The following is a 22,587-nucleotide window of genomic DNA, read 5'->3' on the forward strand; positions in this document are numbered from 1 at the left end:
TACAGAGTTGATCATACCACATCAGCCCTTAACTTTTAAACTGTCACTGCTTGTTTTGAATTTTTGTTTTTCTGAAACCAGCAGTCACCTCTTCATGCTGTCAGTGTGCCAGCTTCTAGTGGAAGTTGAGCGCCAGGCAGTGTGACCTGCAGTGGGGCAGGAGCCAGGCTGCGGTCCTTGTGGGCAGAGGCAGAAGCACAGCGGTGGAGGGCCTGGCCTGGCACCCGCCTGCCTGGGTTTGAACCTGGCCCCCTACTCCTTGTGAGCTATGCAACCCTGCGCACGTTATTTAACTTCTCTGTGCTTCAGTTTCGTCTTCTGCATGACAGGAGTGTATTAATAGTACCTACCTCTCATACGAATGTAGTAAGAAATAAAACCGTGAATCGTGCAAAGCACATTAGATCTGAGTCTAAAGAGAGACACGGAGTGGGGTTCAAGGGAAGGAAAACGCATGAATAGAGCTACTTCAGCGTGGTATAATTGCCTTTGTTAATTCCTTTCTGGGTTCCTGGCTATGTTCTAGATACCTGAAGTTTCTAGATAACTGATCTCTAAGTAAGTAACACATTATCAAACTAAACAAAAAATAACTGGATGTGCAGTAAAACAAATCTATTCTAGTTAGGATTTATAAAGAATTTATAGGAAGAATTCAAAAGCACAGAGAGGCTTCACAGCAATCTGAATCACAAAATTTATAACTTTCAAGGTAAGAAACAACCAGTATTTACTCTTTTGAAGACTCAGAAATTAGTATTAAGTATGTGAAGGTTTATAGCTTTATTGGTGTTCATTTTCTATCACAGAAAGCAAAGAAATACTGAAAATGGCTCATTTCAGTTTGGTTGTCTAGAGGAGGATGACTGGCAATTCTTTCAATTTCTTTGAACATCAAAATTAAAAATTGGAAGTCTTGCACAGGGAATACAAATTTGCTGGTAAAATAAATATAGGAATAAATAAATGCCAACGTGGCTGCAAAAAAGACAGTACTAACTAACTAAAATCCATCTTAAAGTCCCATTGGGCCTCACAATTGCTCCACGTGCTCATGAGGCACTAGGAGCTAAAGGGAATTACAGGAGGGGAGGACGTGATTCATGCCCACCACCAGATCTCACACAGGGCCGCCTCAAGCTTCCTTCTCAGGTTGGTGATTCTGAAGCGGCAGAAAGGTGTTGAAAGCCCTTCTCCTTATCTAAGCAGTCCAAGAGTTCAGAATAAGGTCAAAGTCTACTGATTTGCCAATAAAAATTTTTCCCCCTGTGAGGAGGTCCTAGCCCTAGAAGCTACTATCCGAGGCAATCTTGTCTGGCCTCCTTGGCCTTAGAAGACACTGACTCCACGCAGCTGCTCACTCGGCGTGACTGCTGGGGAGAGCAAGACACCTTGGCCCTTGGATAAAAGAGGTCCCTGGCACAGGTCCACTTCACTCTGAGGATCACAGGGGATCCTACACTACATTACACTGATGTACAGGGAGGAAAAATTCCTTCAACAGCTGCCAGAAGTATTGCACCCACCCCTGAAACTGAAGACTGTTCTTATCAGCCATTAGAGTCACCAGCAATCATCTAGCTGGCAGACCAGGAGATGGGGATAGGCTAAGGATCCCCGACACTGGACTGGGGTGGCTGGGAGGCCAGGCTCAAGCAATAGCAATGAGTGGAAAGCACCCCAGCCTGACTGGACTATTTTAGTAGTGACACATTTCCAAGCTGTGGCTATGATTAATCCCTGATTGTGGGAGTTACAGCCTTAAGGGGAAAGAAGGAAGTAGGTGGCCAGATGGAGAGGATTCTTTCGGAAGTCTGGATGGTAGAGAGTGTTCTCATCAAAAGGCACAAAGTTAACAGATGCTCCTGACGTCCTTTAGTCAATTTCCATAGAAAGCTAAGGTCCTCTGGAGTGATCTCCCCATGGTAGGAGGGGAAGCAAGAATGAAGTCTTGATCAGAATGAATTCAGACACCTCTCAGGGGAAGAACTCTGGGCAGAAAAGAAATTTTTTTATTTTTATTTTTTTTGAGGAAGATTAGCTCTGAGCTGACATCCGATGCCAATCCTCCTCTTTTTGCAGAGGAAGACTGGCTGTGGACTAACATCTGTGCCCATCTTCCTCCGCTTTTTATGGGACGCCGCCACAGCATGGCCTGACAAGCAGTGCGTTGGTGCGCGCCCAGGATCCGAATCTTCTGGGCTGCCGCAGCGGAGTGCACGCACTTAACTGCTTGCACCACCAAGCCAGGCCCAGAAAAGAATTTAAAGTGGACCTGTCAAAAAATATAAATGGAATTATAACTTTTTTTTTTCAAAATCTTTTGTGATTCCATCTATAGGTCTCGTCAGGATGACTTAGTGACACAATGAGGGGTGTGCATTTACTAACTGCAGTAAGAATTTTCTGGAGCAAGAATCAGCAGACTTTCTGTAAAGGGCTAGAGAGTAAATAAAATAGGCAGTGGGCTGGATTTGGCCCATCGGCTGTAGTTTGCCAACCCCTGGAGTCATAAGTCTCAAATTTAAGTTTCCAATGGAACTGTGTATATCCTATTTTGATACAGAGCAGCCGAACCTGTCTATGGTCCCTAGTTTCACCACTCGCACCCGTCCCCCTCCCCACACAGCAAGCCTGTGCCATTCGGGTAGCATCCTAGAGGGCCTTCATCTAGTTGATACGAGTCTAGGTTTTAAAAATACGCTTCAAAATCTAAAATACTGCATTGCTAAAAGACAAAGTCCTCTTCAAAATTTTGTATCTTCCACTTTGGCATCTCTAATTTACAAGACGGTGGGCAGGGGCCCTGTGTGGACCACTGCTGAACTCCATTCCTTTCCACAAAAATCTTGACCGTGGACAAATGTATTTTCCCCCTAAAGGTCTAAGACCCATACCAGCATTATCTTCCTTTCCTCAAATCTAAAATTCAAACACAGGGTGAAGAGAAATTAACTACATAAAGTCAATGATCCATCATACCTTGAGTGACTGTCTTTTTGTCACATAATTTTCCGAATGAAGTAACTTCTCATACTCACTGAAGAACTAGGAGACAAGAAAACACATCCGGGTTATTTTTTTTAAAAGATTGGTAGATAACACTACAAAGTTTGAGTAAAACTTCTAACACTGCAAAGTCCAATCGGTGCCCAAGCTCGCCTCCTCCCATCTGTTTCATACTCTTCCTCTCATGCGCTCAGAGACCCTCAGGGTGATGCGCGCTGACTATCTCCATGAAGAGGGCTCCTGGGACCGACCCCCTCCCAGCTCTAGCCAGGCCCACAGACAGCTTAAAGCTGGTCCTCTTCCAACACCCAAACTCCATATGCACAAAACATCACTCCCATTCCCCCCACCGTTTCCTCACTGCTGAGCCAGCTCTTATTTCTTGGTGTTAGATGAGAAATTTACTTTATAGACGAGAACTCAACCAGTCCAAAGTACAACCACCAAGAGAAAAGTTACCTCTTCTTTCAATGCATCAAGCAAGGAGAGAAAATAATTAAAAATAGAAGAGAGGAAAAATTCAGCCCTGTGTTAAACAGGTAGAAGCCTGAGAGAAGGTAGGACTTGGGCTCAAACCTGAGTAATGGGAGGGATTTCATTTAGAAATGAGGAGGAGAAAAGAAATTCTTGGGGGATAAAAAGGGAAGAACACATGAGTGAAGACCTGGAGGACGCAAAATGCTACAGATGTAAGAACTGACAAGGTCCACTAGATTCACAACACGGCGCTCTGGAACGGTGTCACTGGAATGGTGAGGAGCAGAAGCCGGATTACAGCAGGGAAGTAGGAAATGGAAACGAGGGACACACAGGGGCCAAGGCCACACTTTCAAGAAGTTAGGAGAGAAGGCGGGTTAGCTTTAAGATTTACACACACACACACACACACACACACATACACACGTTTTGTTTTAACTATGGATAGGTTTTAAAAGTTCCAAAATTTTGCAGTACTAGTGTGACTCTGTTGGATATCAGTGCTTTATTGAGGTTTTCCATTGGCTGTGGTGGGTGGCAGACGAAGCCTGCTTTGCAATTTGTCCATGCTAAAACTATTAGTGCCTATGCTTTATGATGGGTCCTCGTCAGCCATTCATCTGTGGTTTAGAGGAGGGATTGGCAAACTATAGCTCACAGACCGCTGCCCGTTTTTTATAAATAAAGTTTTATTGGAACACAGCCATCCTCATTAATTTATTGTAAACGAATTCTTTTATGTATTGTTTCTGGCTGCTTTCACAGTACAACAGACAGGAGAGCTACACAGACAGTATACGGCCCACGAAGCGTCAATATTTACTATCCGGCCCTTTGTGGAAAAGGTTTTCTGACCCTTGGTTCAGAGCTAATCCAGAACTGCCTGTGCATTACTTCTTCTGCTCACCTCTCGGCAGAGGTGGGATGGTCATCTATTTAGTATGCAAGCAAGTTAGACTTCTCTCTTTTCAGAGAAGGCTGTTAACCCTACCTTCTCCTCAAATGATCATCAAACCAATGACCAAAACAATTGGATTTGTCTTTAATTAGTAACAGAATATCTACACCTCAAGTTCTTGACAGAAGATGCAAGTTAAGATTTTCTGCCGCATAATTCTTAGTTGTAAGCGAGTTCGAGGAGAACCGCCTAAGAGTATGTATGCATTCCATGCATTCCTCCAGATATGTTAGATTTTGTCCCTGGATCAGGACAGAGGATGGGCACTATTCGGGCTCCTCAAGGATGTGCTCTCAGGAACTGCACTTTAGTTCAGCATTTTATTGACTGCAGAGTCACCTCGAGGACTGTGTCCACTACGTGACACTGTAATTTAATTCCCCTCTAAGAATGCCAGTGGCAGAAATCTGTTTCAGGTCCTAGGACTAGAAAAGGCTGTTTCTTTTGAGCAAGAGGCATCAATTTGGCTTTACAGATACTGTGATCTTTTAATAGATTTTGTTTCCCTCTATGCTTTGGTTATTAGAAAGCTCAGAGCCAAGGTATGCAGGATTTTAGAGCCTATATTTTTGTATAATAACCTCATCTCTTGCTTAAATTACCCACATCTCCCTACTTCCCTTCTCCCTCCCTCGATCTGACTGCACTGTATACATTTCTGTTAGCTGCCTCACATGAATTTTTCTAAAATCCTGTTATTCAATGTTATCCATTAATAACATGTAAGAAAATATTTTATCGCAAAATTAAACCAATGTCACTGCAGTAAATTTCTTGGAAATTAGTTTGTATCTTTGGTAGGCTTTAAATTAAGGTACGAGTATGTTACAAAAATTTGAGACCATGTGTTAATAAAATAATACAGCTGTTTATTAAATGCTTATTGTTCCAGGCCTCGGGTCATGCACTTGACACACACATTCTCATTCAATCCTCACAACCACACAGTAGTAAGTTACTGTTCTGAGCCTTCTTTTAGGGCTGAAGGTCCTGAAGGCACAGAAGGTGAATGAAGGCAGCTGCCCAAGGTCTGGCAGCACACAGCGTGGGACCTGAAGCCAGACTCCAGGCTTCCGCTGCCACGGCCCACGTGTCTTAACTACTGTAGAAAGGCACCAACGAAATGACCATGCTGTCATTTTAAACCAGCAAACACACAAAAACGAAGACACCCATATCCAAATGCACATGGGCAGAAATAAAAATGACCAGCAATGTTTAAGCTATTCATGAGGCTATTTATAAAGGCCCTATTATGTACTCAGCATTGCGTTATAATGATACTGGGAGTGGGAGGGAAAGACAGGGAAAAAGGAACACATAAGAATTAGAAAGCATAGGTTTTGCTTTTATAAGATTTTATAAGAATCTTATAATCTAGTTGAAGAGCAAAGTGAACAATGAAGTATTAACAATATCTAAGATTTCAAAAATTCAAATGACGAATGGAAGAATGAAAACCTAAGCCAAATCTTGTGGGAGAAATAGGAACTTTAAGTGGATTGTTATTACTGTATCTTCTCTAAGAGCACCTATGAGATCTTGGACAACGTGTAAGTTAAACTAGCACGGCGTAAGGACGCGTGCATGAGCATGGTGGAGAGCACAGCTGGCACGTGGTGGAAGAGAACATCTGAGACTGTGGCCTGGAGGTTGCAGAAGGTCAAGGGCAATCAGGTTATCAGAGCACTCAGGATCGGTTACAAACCTCTGGGCCCTCTATTACCAAGAAGTCTGACATCGACTGAAGCTGGAAGGGACCTTACTGCTGGGCTAGTCCAATGTCCTCATTTTACAAATAAGGACAGACTTCTGAGTCCCCCAGTGGTCATGGCCTTGGCTGTGGCCACAAGGAGTAAGCAGTAGAGCCAGGGCAGAACTGGGTCCTGCCTCCCCTAGGCTAGTGCTCTTCTCACCCTATCAGCTGCTGCCTCCCTTTCTCGCTATTTGCAGGCAGCAGGAACGTGAGCCACTGAGGGAAAGGAAGGAAGAGTCAAGAAGTCAGATAATAATTTTCCTTTTATCTTAACTGGAGATTACCATTCAGCAGCAAAGTGCTTTATTTTCCTCTTCTAAAGCAAGAAAAGATGCAAAGTGCAGTGTGTCAATCAAAAAGCTAAAGTCTGCTTCTGACCCAGTCACACACTACCTTGTTTCAGTACAGAAATGACTACAGCACCTTTTAAAAACATTATGCATGCAAAATAAACATTCTGGCACAAAATCTAATCTAATTTCTAGTAACAAAACTGACAATTTGCTATTTCACAAGAGTATTTCATATACTTACTCTATCATAATGCTGTTCCAAAAATTCTGCACTGAGCAATTTATGTCTTGTAAGTAAATCCTAGAAAAAGAAAAAATATATTTTTAGAGTTGTTTTGCCTTCAAGTTCTTTTAGAAAAGTGAATCCTAAAACATTCTGCGCCATTTTACCTGATAAAAACTGTTGTTAAAAATTTCTATACTTAGGGCTGGCCCTGTGGCTTAGCGGTTAAGTGCACGCGCTCCGCTATTGTCAGCCAGGGTTCGGATCCGGGTGTGCACTGACGCACCGCTTCTCTGGCCATACTGAGGCCACGTCCCACATACAGCAACTAGAAGGATGTGCAACTATGACATACAACTATCTACTGGGGCTTTGGGGGGAAAAAAAGGAGGAGGATTGGCAATAGATGTTAGCTCAGAGCTGGTCTTCCTCAGCAAAAAGAGGAGGATTGGCATGGATGTTAGCTCAGGGCTGATCTTCCTCACACACACAAAAAAATTACTTAAAAACATTTGAGCATGAATTATATCAAAAATGTTGATTCTATATCAGGGTAAATAAAATCAATAATCTGAAATGGTGATTTAATGACTATGAATAGTCCCGTGTCTGTATCTATAGCTCTTAGAAGGAAAAACTAAAAAACCAACATATAAGGGAAGGGAAACATAAACTCAAAGAAAGGGAATAAAGAATTGAAGTGAGGACCGGCCCCGTGGCTTAGCGGTTAAGCACACGTGCTCCGCTACTGGCGACCCAGTTTCGGATCCCGGGTGCGCACCGATGCACCGCTTCTCTGGCCATGCTGAGGCTGCGTCCCACATACAGCAACTAGAAGGATGTGCAACTATGACATACAGCTATCTACTGGGGCTTTGGGGGGAAAAAAAAAAAAAGGAGGTGGACTGGCAATAGATGTTAGCTCAGGGCCGGTCTTCCTCAGCAAAAAGAGGAGCATTAGCATGAATGTTAGCACAGGGCTGATCTCCCTCCCAAAAAAAAAAAAAAGAATTGAAGTGACACAAAAGTAAACAGTTGTGGTAAAATGTCAAATAGAATACCGCTCCTGGTGGAGAAAGAGGAAATTTCTTTTATTAGAAAATGTATTGGAGGTTCCATTTTCTTCCTCCTAAATTCAATTACATTCAGTTTCGCATCTAAAGCAATCTTTTGCAAAGGTAGAATGTTTTTTAAAAGCCCCATCATATTGTAAACATTAGCTCCTAAGTAAGCAGAATAATGCTGCAAAAATGTAGAAACAAAAATTAGTATGACCTTGAGTCCAATTCTGCATTACTATGAAACAGAGCTTATGCCTCACACCATGGATATTCCTGGAAACAACTCAAGAAGGATCATGCATTCAGAAAATATCTACCATGTGCCAGGCAAAGTTCTAGGTGCTGGGGCTACAAAGAAAAAAGATGTGGTCCCTACCTTCAAGGACCTGGAAGTTAGCAATGGATCAGCCTTGGTCTCACCAGGTGGGAACGAGAATGGGGACACATGACAGCAGGAATGGCCAGTCAATATTTGGTGAATTAATGAGTAAAATTCCTTTAGAGCTGCCTACTGGAGAGGCTGGCGCCAATAATCCCCTTTCTCTGAAGCAACTTTTCCTAACTTGTTTTCTTTGCAGTTTATATTTGAAAGTTACCCAGGTTACAATGAACTGGTGTTTCCTGCAGTATGTCCAAGGGTGATACTGGCTCTAAGCGCTCTAAGAAATGTCCTACGGCCAAACAGATGTGGAAAAGTGCTACAGCTCTGGTGCCCTCATGGGGATGCCCCCGGTCTTGAGAGATTCTGCAGGGAGCTCTTTTGCCGCCTACTTTGTTGAGGTCCTTCCCAGAAAGGCCTTCTCTGCACGCACTTTCTCCTCGGCCCAGTTACCTATTATCTTCAGACCTCAACTCAAGCATCACCTCATAAGGAACCCTCCTGACAGGTCACCAGCATGAAAGCAAGGTCACAGCTGTGACTTTACATCTGTGCGATTATTACGTCTACTGTCACGCTAGACTGTAAATTTTATAAATACAAGGGTCATGTCTATTTTTACTAATCTTTGAATCTCCAGCACCTATGCAGTGCCCAGCACATAGTGAGAGTATAATATTTAATAAATAAACGAATGAACCAACAAAATCAGGGAACATGTTTGGGAAAACATCACATTAAGTACTCTTCAAACTGTGCTTTTAAGAAGGCTTCTAACTCCACCTCAAAGACTTAAAGGTGTTCAAACTGCTGGACAGGGTATGTGTCTATGTCCAGGAAAGACCTACCCAAGTTTTCCCGAATCTCCCTTGGGGATTAACCAGGCAAAATTAGAAATCTGGAGTTTATTTTAAGTATCTGCTGAGGCTTCTCCATATGGGGAAGGAGGAGATGGCAGGAGTAGGAAATTATATTTCTTAGTATATTGGTCCACGGGGTCACAGGCAAGGGAGAGAGAAACGTGAGAACTTTAAGCAAACATATCAACGGTGTGTTAGGGAGAACTGCCCTCCTTCTAACATGCTACTGTGGTCTGTTTATGGGGGTTTTCCCCTGTGTAGGAGCCTCAAGGGTAGGAGTTTCTCTGTACGGTCACTGCTGAACCCCAGCACCTAAAGAACAGTGCCTGACGCAAGGCAGGCACCCAGAGACTTGTGGAATGAACCGAACAAACAAATGAGTAAGCAGATTAAAAGATTTATGTGTCAGGATCCATGTGAGACTGAGTGTCAGTTCTACATTTTTTGTGGCTAAATCATTTTGGAGGCCAATATGAGGAAGTACAGCAAAAGGAACCCAGTGCTCGCTGCTCTGTCATAATGTGACGGAAGAGAATGCCAAAGGAGGGGTCTTAGAGACACTGGCTCTCAACTAGGGTTGGATTCTTAGGAACAGGCAGGTAGAAAGCATTACTCTAAAAAGCAAAGGTCCTAACCATGGGTGCAAAAGAATTTTACTGCGACTAACGTGACTATTTACTCTGAAGGTTATATTTCAAGTAGGAGCAAGAGGCTCACAGTTGGGCCACACATGAAAAGGGGAGCCTCCAATATCTCCCCATCTATGGGAGATCCTGTTTGTTATCATCTGTTTAAAGAGACCAGGAAACTCAGGTAACCATTGCCAATCTAGGAATCAAATCTCAATGGCCTTGGGGTAGAGAGATTGAAAAGGGGTGCTCTGACACTGCTAATGTAGGAGCTGGGCACCAGTGCATGACAGGATGGAAGCCCTATGTCAGGAAGGGCCATGCCAGGGCCTGGAGGGAGAATAAAACATTAGTAGGAAAGGAGCAGTTGCGGAGAGCCAGCACCAAAAAAAAGACTGGTGCTCAGGTGGGAAAAAGGGAGGTAGGGACTTGGGCAGAGCCTCTATTTCCTGAGAGAGGAGAAGGAACCTTACCCCAGGGACTAGAGCCAAGAGCTTTGGAGAGCTCAAACAAGGGGGGATGACAAAAACCAACAGCATAGAAGACAAAGGGAAGAAGGTCATGCAGTAGCATCTGGTCAGCAACCCGCAAAGTTCACAGGGTGCATGTGGTCCCAGAGCAGCAGAGCTGTCAGTCAGCCAGCAGGGGGGAGAAGAACAGGATTCCTGATTTCCCACCTGTCTAAATTCCAGTAGATCCAAGGCCCTGGCATAACTTGGAGAAAGGTCACAGATCATCTCCCAAGTCCAGCAGATTGAGCAGCCAACTTTTAGGGTGGGCTGAATTAAAAACAGATTCCTAAAAGTTATGTGAGTTTCAGCCCCAAACATCATGTGATAAAGACAGCCCTGGAATTCCTGAAGAAATGCTGCTAATGCAGGGGGCTTACTTTCACAGATCCTTGGCAGGTCGTTTGGCCCAAATTTCTACTTCATGCTTGACTATGTCCAAAGACAAGAAACTCAATTCTTCTAAGTGTGTGGTTCATGTTTGGAGCTCTTAGACTTAGAAAGTTCTTCCTGTGCTAGAGTCAAATCCTATCCAGAAGCTGTCAGAGCCAACAGAAATAGGTTTAATCCATTTTCTACAGGACCCCACTTCAAATACAAGCAGTGCTCCCACGGCAAGTCCCTACCGAGTCTTCTCTTCTCCAGGCTAAATACGTCCAGTTCCTTTAACCACTCCTTGAATGACAGGTTCTGAGTCCCCCTCACCATCTACTGTCTTCTGAAAGTCATCTATTTGTCTATGTGCCTCTTAAAGGGTAGCGCCTGGAATGGAACACATTTATGTGTTGTTACCTGGTAAGCTTATAGTGGGGTGAGACCTTTAACAGCTCCTTAGGTCACACATTATGTGGTCACATGTAGCCTTGGGGCAGCAGCATCATACTGTTTAATTTTACTGGACATATTCAGAATTTTGATTACTCAGAGTGGGCTCTGTAGTCAAACTGCCTGGATTCATATTCTGGCTTCCCCATTTATTGTCTGACTTCACTCAACATTTCTATGCTTCAGTGTCCTTATCTGTAAAGGAGATAATAACAGTACCTCTTTCATAGGGTTGTTTGAGTATGATAAGAAAGTTACCTATATTTTAGTAATTATTACACTCTAATTATTACATTCAGTGTTAACTGTTATTATTACGCCCTATTCCTCCAGTCCACATTTATACAGTTGGGTCCTCTCAAGTGGAAGACCTCAGTTATCTGTATTTAATTTCATCCTCTTATATTCTGGCCTCGCAGGATCTTTATGAAGCTTATTTTAGGATCACTGTTATCTGCTATCTCTCCCTTCATGGCTATCACTTACCCATTTGATAAGTACGCCTTGTCACCCTTCATCTAAGTCATTAATAAAAATGTTTAACTGGGCTGAGTCGAGACAAAACCCAGTGGATATCCACTGGAAATTTCTCTCAGGGTGATGGCAATCCATTTTGCAGCACCTTATGGATCCGGCATTCAATTAGTTGTGAATTACTATACTGAAACTACATCTAGCTCCTAATCTTTTTATTGTTTGCATGAAAATAGATCTGTACAATTACTCAACATCTAGCATATCCTCACTGTCATAAAACAATAATTCTAACAGCTACTGTTTACTGCACACATACTGTGTGGGGGACAATAACCCTGACACACTAGTATTATTACCCACATTTTAGGTGGTGAAGAGATTGAGGTTAAACTGGCAGCAGAGCTGGGAAGTGAACCCAGGCAGACATGCTGTTAAGACCCCTGATCTACTGGCATCTAAGAGATGAGTATGACTGAACTTACTCTTAGTGAATCCATGCTGGCTGTGGGTACACGGTTTCCTTTCCAAAGTGCTCAGAAATCATCTCTTTAGAAATCCTTTCTAGAACCTTACTCAGGTATAACATCAAGCTCCAAGCTCCACCAGCCTCTCTGGGGAATCTACCTTCTTTTACTCTGGAAAATTGGAAATATATTCGTTGGCCTTCTGACACCCCTCCCAGCTCCTTAATGCCTCAAAAAAAAAAAAAAAGAAAAGAAAAGAAAAGAAAAAAATCGCTAACAAATATTGGACACATTTAAAGCAGGTAGTTTTCATTTCCTTTTAAGACTCAGCGCCTTTTCCAGGGCTTTAAATCCAGGGTTATGGGTGAACTGCATTTGTTTGAAAGCTTTTGTGCGCAGACTACATTCTCTGGGGAAGTAGCTCTGGTCACATTCTCAGAGGACAACAGGAACCAGGGATCTAGTCTCCTTTTCCACGATAAAAACAGTCTCTGCAAAGAGGACACCAGCAAAGCAGGAGAGGAGCAGCCCTCTTCCACCCGCATCGGCACCTCTGGTGCGAGGCTGAGAGACTGCCCCACTTACCCGTCTCGCTGCTCTGTGCAGCTTCTTCTAGGCAGGGTGAGGAGGTGGCTTTGGTCTGTTTGAAAGGTCTGGGCCTCTCTCATACACTGTCTTGGTTTTGGCCTCTCTCTTATTTCTTGAAGAGCTCTCTGTTCAGGGGCCTCTGTAACTAGCTCTCCCCTTTCTGTGTGATCAGGAGCAGCAGAGATACAGAAGCCAAGTCAGCTTCTCAATGCTCCCTCTTTTAGAGCTCATCCTTAGAACCCTATGTTGTTTTTTAATGTTTCCCTACTTCAAGGAGAGACGATTTGCCTTGCTCTGTCCAGTCTTTCCCTCTCTGGCTACTATGACCTGACAGGGTTGCTTTACCCACAGTGATTCCATTACTGCCATTTTTTTTTCTTTTTTGTGAGGAAGATTAGCCCTGAGATAACATCTGTTGCCAATCCTCCTCTTTTTGTTGAGGAAGATTGGCTCTGGGCTAACATCCGTGCCCATCTCCTTCCTTTATATGCAGGACGCCTGCCGCAGCATAGCTTGATAAGCAGTACGCAGGTCCATGCCCGCTATCCGAACCTGCAAACCCTGAGCCGCTGAAGCAGAGTGTATGAACTTAACCACTATGCCACTGGGCCAGGCTCCCATTACTGCCATTTTTCCCTTGGTGAGAATTTAACTCAAAGAAGCAACCCTAAGTGAGATGAAATTATCAGCAAGGCCAATCAAGATTTTGTCAGATACTGCAAGTCACATTTCTGGCATGTAGTTGGCACATCTCTCTCACTTTTTAGTCAATTTTGCCATCTGTGCTAGGAGCATGTCATCCCTGTCCTCCACATGGTCGGGTGGTCTGCTGCACCGTCCCACACACTGCTGCTCCTCTCTCCTCTTCCCCCACTGTCACGCTCCCAGAGTGTTGCCACTCTCACGCCCATGGCTTTTTTCCCACACAGGAGTATCTCTTCTTGACACAGGTGCTACTGTGTCAAGGGAGGTGCTACTAAACCTCCCTTCATGACAGGTCTGCTGCTTTTGAATGGGGCACAGCCTTCTACCACTAGGTCCTGTCCCACCAAGTGCAGTAATACCTACGACCTCATATTTACCACTCCATGTTGTAATCTCAAACTCATTTCATTGTGCTTTGTACACTGACCTATAGATATCTGAGGTCTTACCTAAGGCTTCCGAGATCTTCTGTAATGGTTTCAGGAAAATAAATCCCTACGTATCTCTCACACTCACTTTGTTCTCATTTAATGTGAAGCCCTCATAACCAGGCCCCCAGGCTTTCACCCTATTTTGAGGGTGTTCATTTGCTCAAGGGACATATTTTACCCAGAGACCAAGGCAGGTATTCATTATCTCAGGAGCTCTTTATAATCATAAAACTGAACCCTCACAAGAAAACTGACCACTTCTCACTGTAACGGTGTTCATGGTTTCTGAACACAGTAGTCTGCAGGTTAGTATACTAAACTCTGATCATATTAAAATAGCAGTTCTAAATATTCTTACGAAGTTAGACATTTTATATAAGGGAATGCAACATATAAAGGCTTTCTCTCATTGTGAAAAACACTAATAGAGATTACTGCTTTATTTATATACCTTAAACAGCACAGAACCTTGCAATTCAAAACACAACTGTCCATGTTATATAGTGGTATCACACCACATGTGTATTTAATTTACACAAATATACAACAGAGAGATAAGGTGGACAGGGGAGGGAGAATACATAATACTTTGAATAGTAATTCTGCCCCCTCCCCCCATTTAATAAGCAAGCTCTGGCATGAGCATGAGATGGGAGAGGTAAGTCTATTGTTCCCTCAGCGATGTCCACAATGTGGAAACTTGTCCTAAATGTGGTTCGAGTATTTAAAGATACGTGTATTCCAAATTAATGTAGTCCTGACAAGAAGCTAACTACTTCATCTGGTGCTTGACCAAAGAAACCACAGCGTGTTGCGACAAAGGAGCAAAACCCGGTTGTCAGAGGTACCGTACATCTATTTACCGTACTTGATGGGTAACTGAAGAGAAAAGTGTATTTTTGACCACACAGGACTTCTGCCTTTTAGACAGATGTTAGAATCTAACTTTTCCACCCTTTTTAAGCTGTGATTCTACCACATATACCTAAGTCACAGACACACATATAAAATATATCTTCTCTCTTCCCGCTAGAGGGCAGCCGTGTATAGTCTAGGAGGTAGAGAGGGTTTAGGAAAAACAGCACACCTGTTAGTCTGACTTATAAGTATATTTAGAGTTCTATAGTTTTTATGTTACCTTGAATGTGGCAAATGCATCTGAAGCTATGTCAAATGTTGACATTTCGACATATCTGAAGAAATCGTAAAACTGTTCTGACCACAAAATGATTTTTGCAAGTGGTTCATGTCTGATGCATTCTCTTAACATTATTCCACAATTTAGAGCTATTTCTGGAGATTCATACCTGCAAAAAGAAAAAACAAACACGGCTGCTCTTTGAAAACTCCAACACTGAACAGTTCACATTTTTAGAACAGGAAGTTGTAGACATGTCCTAAGTGACCAGATCAGGTTACAAATGGCGTCTCTCTCACACAGAATATGTGCTCAGGTGGGTTTACTTTGGAGGGGACACACACACACACACACACACACACACATTGATGATGACTGTTTTAACCCAAAGAAAAACCAACAGCCACAAAAGCAATCGTTGTGAATAAAAGTTCATTATTTAAAGCTAAAAGATTTGAAGAGAAGTATTTAGGGTCACACCTCCAAATAGGAGTTAGTTTTACATGTGGTGCTCTCAACACTTCAGAAAAACTGAAGGCTGAATCAAAAAACAACATGAAACAAAATAGTTTTTCAAATTCACAGCATCTAAACACATCTATCAAAAACACAGCATTTATAGTTCGTTGTCTCAATTCAATACTCCAAATAGCGCTTTCAAGACTCTTGGCGACATGTAAACTCTACGAAGCTGAAAGCCTGGCCTTGAAGGCTTCACAAAGTGCCTCATCCAGGACAGCCCTAAAGACTCTCACAGGGGTACAGGGGACCCCTGGCATCAGTTCTCCACACACAGCCTTCCTCTACACCCATCTCCGCATCTCTCGCCTCTCTGTCCCCTGCGTTCAGAAAGAAAACCTCGTTTCCTCTCAGCTAAGTGGCCTTTTCCCTTCTGATATGCACCAACCTCTCAGGCTGGACTCTGCCATTCTGCTCAAACACATCGCTCTCTTTTCCTCCACTGCCCTTCAAGCTGCACACAGTGGTTTAATGTCTTTGCCACTCACAGTCTCCTCTAGTCTCCTGCAATCAAATTGCATTTCCCAACATTCTACTAGCAAAGATTTCCTCTTGGCTAAAACAAAAGGTCTTTTCTGATAACATAAATTCTACTACATAGTCTCTTGACAGTGCTGATCTTTGCATCTCTCTTTAAAAAGAGAAAGAAAACCTCTCCCAGTTTTACTCCTCTGATTGTTCCTAGTTCTTGCCAGGCTGATGTCTTTCCTCCGTTGCCCCAGCCTGTGAATGAACGCTCATACCATCTCCTGGCTCCAGGAGTCCTAAATGTCCCTCGCTCAGGTCTACTCCTGAACTATGTCAGGCATCTTCCGTGGCCTCTGGACAACTTCAGGAAAAGGTCTAACCACAAACTCTGTCTAAAATCAAATCTTATCTCCCTCCACAAGCCAGCCCCGCTCCCCTGCTTCCTCATTTCTATGATTTGGCATCACTATTTTGTTTCAGATACCCGGCTCTAAAATGGGTCTAACAGAACTTTCTTTGATAACGGAAATGTTCTATATCTGTGCTGGCCATTATGGTAGCTACTAGCCACATGTGGCTACTGAGCACTTGAAATTTGGGAAGTGTGACTGAGAGATTGAATTTTAAATGTTACTTCATTTATAATTAAATAATTACTCGTGGTTAGCAGGTACTGTATTGGACAGCACAGTGCTAAACCTTCCCCTCTTTACTCCCAATCTACCCATCTTCAGTGTCACCAGTCCTTTGAAACACCTTAGTTTCATTTCCTTTTATCCATTCCCACTGCTGCATTAACTCACACCTAAAGAACTGCAAGTGTCCCCTAACCAGCCTCTCTGTTCAGGCCCTGTCTTAACAAATCTACAAAATCTACACTGACATACAAGTATATCAAAAGCATTTCCAGCTTAGGAGCTTAAAATGATTTCTTCTTGCTAAGCAGATAAAGACAAACTTCTGGGCTTCATGTCCAGGCCTCATCAGACCCACTCCTCTGGTACTGCGCCCTTTCCCATTCTGCCATAAAACGTTCCCATTATCTCCTTATTGTTGCCAATCACTGTGTTCATTCCTGCCCCTGTACCTACTCTCTTTTTCCTGCCTGTGCAAATGCTAAACCATCTGGAACTTCAATCTTAAGTCCCATCTCTGGTACTGACCCTTGCCTTGTTGACTAAACCCTCATGTATCCCCTGAAATCCTACAGTATAGTTGGCTAGTAGAATTATCCTTTTGTTGTACCTATGCTCATCACAGATCCTCAACGAGATCAAAATGCCGTTCCTTTATATCACCCATGGCATGGCAGTTAGAACGCTGACTGGTTCTTAGGTGATTAAAATGTCTGCTCACAAAATGGCTGATCATACAATTCATTTTTTCTGATCTTTAATAGGCAGAGACTAGGAAGACAAGGGTAAGACAGTTTGGTACAACAAGTTGGGCAGGTTTTGATGGCAGTTTGTCAAGCTTGTCTTAAACGATTAAACCATAAACCAATAAGTACAAGGCAAACAGTTATGCTGTACAACGTGTTAGCACTAGAGTGGAGAGCCCATTAACATTTAAATCGCCAGCGAAAAAACGATTGCTTCCTGATGCAGTCTAACACTAGCAACAAGATTATTTCCAAATGCATATTAATACTGGCAGCATAACTCCCCCGAATGTATAACATCAAACTACATATAGCCTGAGCAGATAGTCACCTTGCATGAAAGGAGTCTAATTAATCAACAAAAGTACAAAAATCTTAAAAGGTAGTTCACAGGGCTCCTTGAGGAATGGCTGTTTCCAGGTCTGAGGTACATACAAAATGAGCAAGGGACATCTTATGCCAGAAAGCAAGGAAGCTATCAAAGGCTAATGGGGTCTTGCCAAAAGGTCACGGACTCCCAAGGGCCTGAACGGGACAATTTGGACATAATGAACGCAAATGACTAGATGGAGACACATCAAATATTTAAAAAAAACCCAAAACTTGAGTTCATAGTGATGCTCAAAACAATAACACTCATGGCTCATCTATGGAAGTGGCTAGGGCACCAACTGATTATACAAAAAATGATAAAGTGAAAGAATCAAGCGTTTATTCTGTCTTTCCCAAACAGATTGTATTTTAGGATAACTAAGTCATTGATGAGGAAAGAAACACACTTAATATACAGAAAAGGAACAACAGAATTAGGAAATCGCTATTTGAATCTAGGCAGTGATCTCAGGGGATACTAAAACCATCAGGGGAAGTGTCCATGGAGAACTTCATGATGACGGACTAGACCGACAACACCTGCGTCCACTGATCAATCTGAACATCATCAGAAGTACGACAAGTAGTGTTGCCCAACAGGAAGTCCACAGTACCATCCATGAAGAATTCTCACCCCCCAAAACTGAATCTGAATCTAATCAAACCTTTAGACCTGAGCACTAATTTAAAAGAACAGAGGATAGAGGAACACATTACATGTGAAACCACAGGGATGCAAATCCAAAATATGTGATTTTTCTACAAAACAAAGGACCCAGTTGCTTCAACAAATAAACAGTATTAAACAAAACAAAAAGAGGGAGCAAGAACTATTCCACATTAAAAGAGAGTTTAAGAGTCCTATCAGGCCGGCCCCGTGGCTTGGTGGGTGGGTGCGCGCGCTCCGATGCTGGTGGCCCAGGTTCGGATCCCGGGCGTGCACCGAGGCGCCACTTCTCCGTCCATCCTGAGGCCGAGTCCCACATGCAGCGACTGGAAGGATGTGCAGCTATGACATACAACTGTCTACTGGGGCTTTGGGGGGAAAAAATAAATAAATAAAATCTTTAAAAAAAAAAAAAAAAAAAAAAAAAAAGTCCTATCAACCAAATTCAGTTTGTGGACCTTACTTAGAACCTGATTTAAACAAACTAACTGAAAAATGGCATTTTTTGTGAGAATCAAAGAAATCCGAACATTCACCGGGCATTAGATAATGTTTAAAAAAATGGTATTGTGATTGTTAAAAAATCCTGTATGTATTATGTACTGAAGTGATGTTCTGTGTGAGGAACAAAAAAAAGAGGCAAGGAACAGACGAAATGACGACAGAATGTTCATCATTGTTGAAGCTTGGTGATGGGTAGGAAAGGGTTTGTTACACTATTCCCTCGAGTTTTATGTATATTTTCCACAATAAAAGCTAAAAAGGGTGGCGGAGGGGGTCCTGTTGGATCCCAGCACCAGAGGCATTCTCCAGGCTTCTCCCTGCTCCTCCTCGCTGAGGCTTCTGCTCTGGCCAGCTCAGAGGAGAGCTTTCAACCTTTTCTCTCAATTGTATCTCCCAAGTCTTACTTTACATGACATTTAACAATGTTCTTATCATACCCCTGGCGACTCTAAAGTGAAAACATAGGCAGAGTTAACTAATTTATGAATATTAATAACCACTGCTTTCCATGGAAAAGGAAATATTGGCTTTAAAAATATACAAACGCATCTGGAGGCTGCTCTAACAACGCCAAAATTTCAGACTACTCACTACATGTTTACACACGCACTCTAGATTGATACAACAAAAATTAGATGCCAGAAGTTCTGTATGGCAACATCTGAAGAAGCAACATAGATAGTTAGAAATAGAAAGAAGGAAATAGAATACTGGCATCCAACACACGCACTGACTCACACTTTGTCTAAACAAGTTTGAACTTGGGGGAAGTGTTAAACCACAGAGATATGAATCAGAGTGAGGCAAGCTATAAACCCAGGGGCAAGAGAGCAAGCTGATTCACGCCAACAGCCGTGCCAGGAAAACGCTCGCCCGCCAATTTAATAGAACCCCACCAATGCTGGGACAAACAGATGCTCACCGTACCTAGAGCCGGCCAACGCTCTGCTGTGAAACAACAGGAGGTTACCTTACCAATCAGAGAGGCTCAATGATGAGGGATAAGAGGATTTGTTTTTTTTAAGTTTTAGTTTTCACGCTTTTTTGGGTTTTGTTTGATTTTTTTTTTTTTTTTTTGAAACTGACAGACTACCCAAACATAAATGCCTGCTTAGTCCAACAGTAATTCCAGGAAGATGCACTGTGAATTACTAAATTAAGTGGGTGAGTGAGTGGACACACACAGGTAAAAAGTCTACTTCATAAACATGGACTTTGTTGACTGAAGCTATATAGCAGCCAAGCTCCATTTACTAGGCAGCGTTCATTGCCCCACAGTGTGCATGTATGTCCAAAGAAGATGTCTTTAAATACATGCGTTAACTGATATTTCGTACAATTAAACTTTTTAAATCTTAGAAAACAGAAATAAGACCACAAAGGACTTATTTTTTCTTCAGTCATTTGTGATTTGAGAATTTGAAGGTTCACAATTCACCTACCTTTAAACTCCCCTGGGCATTTTCAAATTCAATTTAGCTCACAGGTTGAATTTTAAGGAGGGAAATACGTTCAAGATCCACGGAAAAATGAGCTGACCAAACTATAGAGAAAATGCTTTCCCACAGTCGCCATCTTATTTTTGCCCAAGACCATCCTTCCTTTTTATATTTTAACTGAAAATATAAATTTTAGTACATTGTACATACCCTTTCAATAACATGAACAAAATATTCTGTTGGGTGCAGATGTATTCAACAGTAGGAGTTCTTGTACCAATTTGTCTTCTGAGAATATTGTTGAAAATTTGAGCCACGTCTTTTTTGCCCTATTAGGAATACAATCATTAAAATATTTACCTGACTAAACATCAAAATGCCCATCCACCCTCCCAAATAAACTTAAATCATGGCATTGCAGATTTCTAATTATGACTGAATATCTGACTTGAAAATGTTCATAGACATTAAATTTTCTTATTTTATTTCTTCATTTATAATTGCAAATTCTAAGTTTTAATAGTATACTATTTTTAACATGAACAGTGCATTGATGAAGTGAAATCCTACTACATATAATTTCAACAATTTCTAACTCTGAGAATCATGCTGACTCAGACATGAAAAACAAAACCTTTGCTATATGCTTACAATGTTCAGGGATCTGATTCCCACCCAAATGGAACAAGCAGTTTCAAATAGGATGCTGTATTGTAAACAATCGTATACTTTCCTTCTACAGTGATGGAAGGAGAAGAAGCTGTACTCTGCTAGTAACATAAAAAGAATTTTGTAAGAAGCTGAGCTTTAATGGCAAGTAGACATATCCTCCTATTAAGCTAGGCCTACTTAGGAAAGACTTTATATAGATAAATAATGAAGGTACTAAGTATCACATGATGCAGCAGTTCAGCGATCAGAACTTAATTACACCACTGTACTTTACTAAACAAAACAGCTGGACATCACCACCATACAATGAATCTTATAATCGGAAAGCTGCACAAGAAATTAACAAATGGAGAACTGGACCCCAGAGATGTTTCAGAATGGCCACTTGTTATGAGGCTAACAAGCCTGCAGGAGAGTGAGTGAAATGCTAGTTTTCCAGCACCAGAGATCATCCTGGGGCCCAGGCTAGGTCAGGAGAAGTATGGCAATCTCTAATAACCAGTCTCAAGGTCACATACTTCTTTTAAATTTATGTCTCTAAAGTCCCAAATGAATACTAAATTCAGTGTCCAGGCTGGGGAGTGGGATGGGTGGACAAAGGAGAAAGAACTAGATGTTCCAGTACATTCCCAACATTGCAGAGGAAATAAAAATTGTTGTTGTTGGAATTTGATACACTATTAAAAATACATGATATCAGCATCATAAATGGAAATATCAGTATTATCTGGATCTATCTAGGATAGAAATAAATTTTAATTCTCTTTTATTATCAATATTACGTTCAAGTAACCTATGAACCACACCCTCCCATCCCTTTCCAAAAGTGAATCTGGCTATACGTCTGTCATTTTCTCCCATGGTTTTTCAAGCACCTGCACAGACATCCAATCACTCAGGATGATAAACACTGGGGCTTAAAACAAAGCACACCCACGACAAAGAACCAGAGAGGAGACTGTTCATGACCATGCCAGAGCCCTTCACTACCATATATGCTTCTCAGACTAGTTTACTCAGACTGGTATCAAGAACCATTATTCTCCCTGTTAAATTCACTAAACATCTAACACGGCATGATCTGACTGTATAAGCTTGGGCGACAATCTCAAATACCTACCAAGGTCAGGCAGGAGATGCAGATGGGTAAAGCAGGCCCTGAGATAGAAAAGCAAGCTGTGCCGTCTACAGCACATCCACCAGGGGTGCCCTGCATCATGGAGTAGCTGCTACTCTGCTCCAGCTCAGGGGCCACATAGGACTACAGGCCCAATGTTGCCAGAGTCAAATTTTTCAAAAGAAGCCAGAAATTCAAAATTGTGTATATAATCTCCCACTATTTAAATGTTATCCTAATTTAAACATTTAAAAGCAGTGCCAAGCAAACAAAATACATATGATCTCTGCTGTAAGGAGTTCTCAACAGGTAAAAAGATCAAGATATAACTGGATGTTCTCTAAGATCTCATCTACCTCGAAAATTCTAACCTTCTATGGTCTTGTTTAGATTGTTTATTCCTTGAGAGCCAAGGACCAGCAAATTACGTAAACAGCAACTGTTTATTAAATACAACCTAAATGAAAGGGCACAACGAACACCTGAGAAACGTCACATACGATGTGGTGAAGCAGGGAGAAGAAAACCAGCCTGACCTGAGACACCCTTGAGTCCCTGCCCCGGCTCCACCCATTAGGCAGGCAGCCCGGACATGCTTACTGACCTATAAGCTCCTCAGCCAGGAGCCCGGCAGGAATCTTAAGATGTTTCAAAGGAGAGAACACA

General features: G+C 42.3%; 1 protein-coding gene across 1 annotated transcript in view; it reads right to left on the minus strand.

Annotated features, from left to right (window-relative positions):
• The window catches only part of CAB39 (calcium binding protein 39), an 88,352-nt gene that overhangs the window by 4,039 nt on the left and 61,726 nt on the right, over positions 1 to 22,587 (minus strand). The window contains exons 4-7 of the mRNA XM_087424708.1: positions 20,343 to 20,461; positions 14,783 to 14,951; positions 6,735 to 6,794; positions 2,983 to 3,048 (exon numbers count right to left, since the gene is read on the minus strand). Of these exons, the coding sequence (XP_087280834.1) occupies positions 2,983 to 3,048; positions 6,735 to 6,794; positions 14,783 to 14,951; positions 20,343 to 20,461 (414 nt within the window). The remainder of the gene's footprint in view (positions 1 to 2,982; positions 3,049 to 6,734; positions 6,795 to 14,782; positions 14,952 to 20,342; positions 20,462 to 22,587) is intronic.

This window comes from Ceratotherium simum, chromosome 37, assembly GCF_057802395.1.
Source record: "Ceratotherium simum simum isolate JZ-2026a chromosome 37, ASM5780239v1, whole genome shotgun sequence".
NCBI classification, from domain to species: Eukaryota; Metazoa; Chordata; class Mammalia; order Perissodactyla; family Rhinocerotidae; genus Ceratotherium; species Ceratotherium simum.